Source organism: Hypanus sabinus, chromosome 6, assembly GCF_030144855.1.
Source record: "Hypanus sabinus isolate sHypSab1 chromosome 6, sHypSab1.hap1, whole genome shotgun sequence".
NCBI lineage: Eukaryota > Metazoa > Chordata > Chondrichthyes > Myliobatiformes > Dasyatidae > Hypanus > Hypanus sabinus.
The window spans coordinates 172,525,846-172,533,289 of NC_082711.1; the positions used below are offsets into that span (position 1 = coordinate 172,525,846).

The following is a 7,444-nucleotide window of genomic DNA, read 5'->3' on the forward strand; positions in this document are numbered from 1 at the left end:
CCATGGCAATGAATTTCACAGATTCACCACCCTACAGCTAAAGAAATTCCTCCTCATCTCTATTCTAAAGGGTCATCCCTCTATTCTGAGTCTGTGCCCTCTGGTCCTTGACCCTCCCACTGTTGGAAACATCCTCTCCGCATCCACCCTATCTTGGGCCTTTCGATATTCGGTAACTTTCGATGAGATTCCCTCTCATTCTTCTAAACTCCAGTGAGGGCAGGCCCAGAGGCACCAAACGTTCCTGGGGAAGGGAGATCCAGGAATTCAGCAATGGGTTTCCAGAGTACAAACAACACTTACGAAGATACTGTCAGGACTCAAGGGCCTGAGCTACAGGGAGAGGTTGAAGGCTGGGACTTAATTCCTTGGAAGAGGGTAGAGGTGTACAAGATCACATGGGGCATAGAAAAGGTGAATATACACAGTTTTTTCTCAGGGAAGGGGAAATAAAAACCAGAGCACATAGGTTTAAGTTGAGATGTGAGGATTTAAAAGGCACCTGGAGGGAACTACTTCACACAGAGAGTGTGGTGATATATAGGTAATGAATTGCCAGAGAAAGTGGTTCATGCAGTTATCATAACAACATACAAAAGATATTTGAATAAGTACATGGTTAGGAGTTTATAGACCATATTGTAAGGGTGCAAAATGTCTAAAAACTCACATATATCACTAATGGTTTGCTTCAGAAAGAAATATTGATATTTCAGATATTGATGTCATGTGAATATTATGTAAATTGTGTACAAATTGTAAAGTGATGTGGGGATGTGTCCTGAATTGTATTTTGGCAATTTTTACAAATAATGCATAATCTTGCAAAGTAAGTGTTCTGCCTTTTTACAGGTACAAGTGGCTTTGGGGCATACCATGGCAAATACAGCTTTGAAACGTTCAGTCATCGCCGAGCATGTGTGCTAAAGTCACTGGGCATGGAAAAATTTAACAGTGTCCGGTACGCGCCTGCTACTGAATCAAAGCAAAAGTGGACGCATTGGTTACTGAAAAAGTAATGAAAAGTGTGGCATGGTAAGTACTGGTTGTCGTTGAGATTCAAAGGTAGTTTGTTTAGTTCTATAGATGCCGGCAACTCTGGCTTTACTGCCCTCATCTCCCATTTTTGCTTCTGTGAAAGAGGACAGAATAGCTCTTGAAGCCTTGCCCATATTTCCATCAAGGTCTCCCCAAACAGCTATTGAACAGGAAATGCTAAGATCCTAGCCGGAGGCAAAGGAGGAGAGGAAGTGTGTTTTAAAACAGGGAGATTAGGGTGGTTCCATTCCAACATACCTGTAGACATAAAGAATTCACATCAACCCCTTTTCAATTTACTTCAGAATAAACAGTCTCTTTATTACAATCTGATGTCAACAAGGGGGTCACATGCCCTAAAATGAATACTCCCCAATCCAAAGCTTTTATTAATCTTATACTATTTCCTGTCTATTTTTCTCCCTTTATCTCTATCCCACATGTGCTATGTATACTTTTTATTTGTCTATAATTGAGATTTAGTGTGGAATAAGCCCTCTCAGCTCTTCAAGCCGCACCATGCAGCAATTCCCCCGACTTAATCCTAGCCTAATCATGGGACAGTTTACACTGACCAATAAACCTACCAACTGGTTTGTCTTTGGACTGTGGGAGGAAATTGGAGCACCTGGAGGAAACCATGATGGTGTTTGGGAGAACGTACAAACCTCTCACAGGTAGCAGCAGGAATTGAACCCCGGCCGCCTGTACTGTAGAGTGTGGTGCTAACCAATATGCTACGGCGCCATCCTATACATAGAGCGAAGTGAGCCTTTTGCAATATCAAGCTTCAGCACCTATGTTCGATGTGGGCTGTGTGCAGTTCTGTTTTTATCTTGTACTATATGTACAATGGCGAGCTTCTGTCATGGAGTTTTAAGAAACTGTTGGTAGGCTGGTATCCAGAAATGAGTTTACTCCAGTTCACCTTGTACTACAGATTGTGGCTTGATTTGAGCCTTTTGCAGAGTTTTGCTGCTTGCTACCAATCTGTTTGGGTCTCCTTTATCTCTCTACAACATGCTCATTCCTCCATCATCGTACTCTACTACAATACTGTACTTGATCTCACTTGCTAGCTTTGGGAGGTGCTACCAAAGAACTTTGACAAGTTGCTACAGAGCCATTTGGAGGTGGAATGGTAGTTGGGACACTAATCAAATGAACATCTTTATGGTTTATTAGTGCCAGGAGGCTAAGGGCTTGCTTTTATATTTTATAATCTATTGATTTCCTAGTCTCCAATGGAAGGGTGGGTGAGGAGGCCATGAATGACAGACCTGTATTTACATGTGGCACACATGTTGGTTTCCTGTGTTGTCAGTTGGTTAGTAAGGAAGAGAATACAAGGACATTCCTTTAGAACAGAGATGAGGAGGAATTTCTATAGCCAGAAGGTGGTGAATCTGTGGAATTTATCACCACAGGCCAAATCATTGGGTATATGTAAATCGGCGATTCATAACTTTTGATTACTCAGGGCATCAAAGGTTACTAGGAGAAGGCAGGAGAATGGAGTTGTGTGGGAAAATAAATCAGCCTTGATAGAATGGTGGAGCAGACTCGATGGGCCAAATGGCCTAATTCTGCTCCTATATCTTATGGTCTTAATTGGTTCTTCAGTGTGAGATTAGAATGCATGATGCAGAGTCGGAAAGATTTAGGAATAGGATTGACTGGTCCAGGCTGTGTATAGGGAACCAAACTTCATTTCTAGACATGATCCATACTTGCTACCATGTTGGAAGTGCTGAACCAAAAACACATTTAATGGAGGAGGGAGGTTTGCGGTTAATTTCCTATGCTTATTTTTCAAGACGTCTGTCACCAGCTGAGGTAAATTACGACATCAGGGATGAAGAACTGTCGGTGGTGATGTTGGCACCAGAGGAGTGAGGGCTTTGGCTTGAGGAGTTAGGTACCCATTCATCATCTGGATGGACCTTAAGAACTTAGCTTATATTCGGGATGTGAAAAAGACTGAATTCCCTGCTAGCACACCGGTCATTGTTTTTTAATCGTTTTAATTTTATTATAACATATCGTCCTGGGTCTAAAAATCAGAAATGTGATACATTATTGAGACAATTTGGACCGCCCTCAGATATAGTGGAAAATTTGGAATCCCTTATATTTGGCAAAAGGTTAATGGCCCCCTTCTTGTAGGGGGTAGGTTCCTAAATTAGACAAGCACCAGAAGGGATTAACCAGGTTGCAGAAGGAGGTCCCTCGGTCAGTTATTTGTTACACCTGAGTTATGATTGGGGGTTCTTAGCTGGGGTCACACTTAAGATAACAGGTCACTCTGGTGTCTTGCGGACTGTAGAGTTCATTAAAGGTAGGTACTGGTGGGCCGGTATATATAAGGACATTAAGCTTATAACATGTGTTCTTTACAAAGATGCTACTTCTCCTCCTCAATGCCTACTTCAACCTCTACCCATTCCTTCACACCCCTGGTCTCACCTTTCTCTAGATCAGTTTCTTTAACACTATCTTAGTTGTGGTCAATATGTTTTCAAAGGCTTGCAATTCATTCTTTTAACAAAGCGACCTTCAACCCGAGAGAACGATCATGCACCAGGTTTTCCACGTTTTCTCAGAGGTCCTCAATTCACCTCAAAATTCCGGCAGTCCGGTCTTTCCTTGGGGTTCCATCCATAGAGATTAATGCACAACAAACCAGGACCTGGAGCGAACTCTTTGCTGCCTAGTTTGCGGTAAACCGTCCTCTTGGAGTGACCATTTGGTCTGGGCGATTTCGCCCACAACGTTCATCATTGGGTGTGACCCCTCTTGAATGTCAATTTGGGTTGCAACTCCCTCTCTTCTCTGATCAGGAGGCTGAGGTTGGTGTTCCCTCATCTGAACAATTTATTCCAAAGTGCAAATAAAGGTGACTGAAGGCCAAAGGGATTCTGGAAGCGAGTTCAGCCTGGCAACAGGCCAACAGAAAGAGGCGGCTAGATCCCTCTTTCTATATCGGTCAGCAGGTCTGGCCTTCAACTAAAGACCTTCCACTCAAACTAGAATCATAGAACCTGGCCCTTCACTTTATCAGTCCCTTTAAAGTCATTAGGAAAATTAACCCGGTAACATACAAGTTACAACTTCCCCGTTCTGTGAGAATTCATCTCTGCTTTTGTGTATCCAAATTGAAACCTTTACATTGTAGCCCCTTGGCCCTGATTCCCAAGCCTGCACTCCCACTAAGGATCAAGAGGATGAAACTGCTTAATTCAAGGAAATTAAGGGGACATCTACAGTACTTGGTGGACTGAGAGGGATATGGGCCAGAGGAACGGTGTTGGCTTTCTTCCAGGGATATTTTGCATCTTGACTTCATTTCAGAATTACATTTTTTACATCCAGATCGTCCTGTGTCATCAGATGCTGGCTGCAGGGGGGCAGGAGTTCTCTCACGACCTTGGGTCATTGGTACATTATTCTGAGGGCTCTGAGTTTTTTTGTTGTGGATTTTTTTGTATTCTCTGTGTTTTATTAATTGTATTGTTGCGCTTTGGGATTTTTATGTGTTGTTCAGACTTCTTCAGTTCAATAATTCCATTTAATATTGGAGAATGTATACAACACACAACCTGAAATTCTTACTCTCCAGAGACACCCTCAAAACTGAAGAAAAAGCCCCAAAGAATGAATGGCAGAAAAAAGACTTTAAGAACTCCAAAGCCGCTTGCCTCTCCCACACCCAAGCAGCAGCAAACAACTATCCCCCCCTTCCACTCTCCCAAATTATTCTAGCATAAAGCATCAGTATTCCCACCACCCACCATGCAAGCAACAGCAAAGCCCTCGAAGAGAGACCATGGTCTACAGTCCATCAAAAACTAACTGTTTACTCCAACATTTTGACATCCCTCACTCTCTCCCTCTCTCACAAGAGACAGATACCACTCCTCCCAGACTGACTGATTGTCCTTGAATATTTACAGTTAATTCTCTGAGACTTTGCAGGTATTCTATATTGTTGCACTTTATGTTTTATTTTGTGTTATCGTTGGATCTTCTCTAATTTATATTTAAATTGCAATTGTCCTTGATTACTTTCAATTAATTCTCTGAGACTTTGCAGGTGACCAATTAAGTATCCTTGGACTTTTGTCTCTTATTAGAATAGTTACATATTAGACTCTGGGGTTTTATCAACTGAGCACCAATTCTTTCATGCCCTGGAGTGTATTTAAAGGGGCAGTGGTTGACCCTTGCCTAGTGTGGTTTTGGCTGAGTTATCCAAGACCTTGTAAGTTCAACTATTCTGTTTTGTTAAAAAAATTCCTAGTTTTATTTAACCTTTCCAAATCTCTGTGTGATCCTGCACTTGGGTCCAAAGATGCAGTGTGACAGTTATATTCTACAGACTGACAACTCATTCTAATGCTGTATGTTTCTTCCTTCTTTACTTCAGATGATAAACAGGCCAACTTCATTGGCATTGACCTTCTGACAACCTTGGAATTGAGGCCTAATGGGATTCTTCCCATTATTTTGTGGGAAGAATGGGCTGAACAAACTGCACAGAAATCCAACCAAATCAGCAACCGGCTCTTGGAATCTAAACTCTTCCATTGGAGCATCCCAATCAACTGTGACAAACTTCTGACATTCTTAGTGACTAAGATGCACGATGGAGGAACTAGTGCCAGCAATGGCAAAGTAAGCCAAATGGCCTCCCATACTCTAACTTCTGATTCAGCATTTAATTTTTTAACATTGAATCTTTTGGACTTTACAACTACATCTTACTTATTTTAATCATATAATGTGTTCTTATTTACTAAGGTTGAATCATATACAGAAATAGACTATCTGACTCTAAATCAGCTGCTGAACTGTTATACAGTACACAGAAAATGCTGTGAGGAACTCAGCAGGTCAGGCAGTATCTAGGGGAAGGAATAAAAAGCCATGCCCTGATCAAGGGTTTCGGCCCAAAATGTCAACTCTTTATTCATTTCCATAGATGCTGCCTGACCTGCTGAGTTCCTCCAGCATTTTGTGTGTGTTACTCTGGATTTCCAGCATCTGCAAAATCTCTTGTGCTTAACTGCTATCACGGGCTATAGACTTTATCCCCCTGAATGCATTGTTAACATGATGAATAGATGTTTTAATGATGAGAATTCAGAGAAGTATTGAACATAGACGAGTTGTGCACGGGTTTCACTCTTCATGCCTGCATGTGCACTTTCTCCTCTACTGCGTTCCTTCTTGACCTCTTTTTTTTCTTTCCTTCCTTTTGACACTCAAACAGTGATTGTAATTTCAGAATGTTCTAATTTACCCATGGGAAGTGTTTGGGACTTCCTGAGGTTATGAAAGGTGTTCCTTAGGCAGTACACATTATTTGTCTGACTCCAGTCTCCAAGAACAGACAGTACTGCAAGTTCTGTCACGTGAAGAGTCAAACAGGTGAGGAAAGAAAAAGGTTCAAGAACGTGCCTTTTTCATGAAATGCACCTTTTCTCGGGGGAATGTCTGGCTCCTGGCCACTCAAAGTGGAGGAAGGGAATTTGGGATGGTTTTGAGAACCTGGTAGTCATAGAAGTCTACAGTTGGTGGAAGAAGTGCATCACCTCACAGATTATCTACCTGGTCAGTCATCCCTGCCTCATCTGAGGAAGAGCCTGCAGTTCCCATCTGGGTCACTGAACCCGAAGTATGAAATAGGACTAAGTCAAACTCAGTCTCGAAGGAATGCAAGGGTTCTCTCAATTAAGAAGAAGGGATGCAATGTAAAGGAGGAAGTTGACAACGAAACATCCAGGAAAAAAGGATTGTGGAATGTTCCTGGATTTTTTGTCGGACTCCCTGATCTCGGTACCCAAACTCTTCTGAAGTCAGATTCAAAACCGCACGTAGCTGTGGCCACGCGGAAAAATCCATGTTCCATCTCTCTTGGATTGATACATCTTTTCCAGGGAGAAATCTTCCCTAGTATCAGGCCTAAATATATTAGGGAGTTCAATTTTATTTCACTGCTTTGTTTACTTAGGACAGTCATTCTATTTCATTTAACTGAACACTTGATTTTGCCATTAAATTTCATTATCTCAAGTAATGGATCTTGGTGGTCTGATTTATTATCTGAAAACAGCCTGCAGTCTCTTAAAAAAAAATCCTAAGAACTGCCTAGTTGAATAGACTGAAGATCCTCTCCTCACCTCCTGTCCATCACTGAGCTTTACTACAAATCAAAATGATATTTTTAAAGAGTAAATAGTCTTTGATGGAGGTAATCTTTCAGGCAGGTGGCATGTGTGCACAATTGTGACCAACATGAGTTAATGAAGTCAGAAATAATTTCTGCTCTGTTCCAGGTTTTAGACTCGAGGCTGGTCAGGTGGTACATTTCTCCCCAGGAGGTTGGAGCCTTTGGCTGCCATTC

General features: G+C 41.8%; 1 protein-coding gene across 6 annotated transcripts in view; it reads left to right on the forward strand.

The window, feature by feature from the left end:
- The window catches only part of LOC132396111 (aldehyde dehydrogenase family 3 member A2-like), a 35,013-nt gene extending 27,896 nt beyond the window's left edge, over positions 1-7,117 (forward strand). For all 6 annotated transcript variants that reach the window (XM_059973572.1, XM_059973570.1, XM_059973571.1 and 3 more), the window contains 2 exons: positions 853-1,035; positions 5,465-7,117. In XM_059973572.1, coding sequence (XP_059829555.1) covers positions 853-1,019 — 167 coding nt within the window. In that variant the 3' untranslated portion in view covers positions 1,020-1,035; positions 5,465-7,117. The remainder of the gene's footprint in view (positions 1-852; positions 1,036-5,464) is intronic.
- Positions 7,118-7,444: the final 327 nt, after the last annotated feature.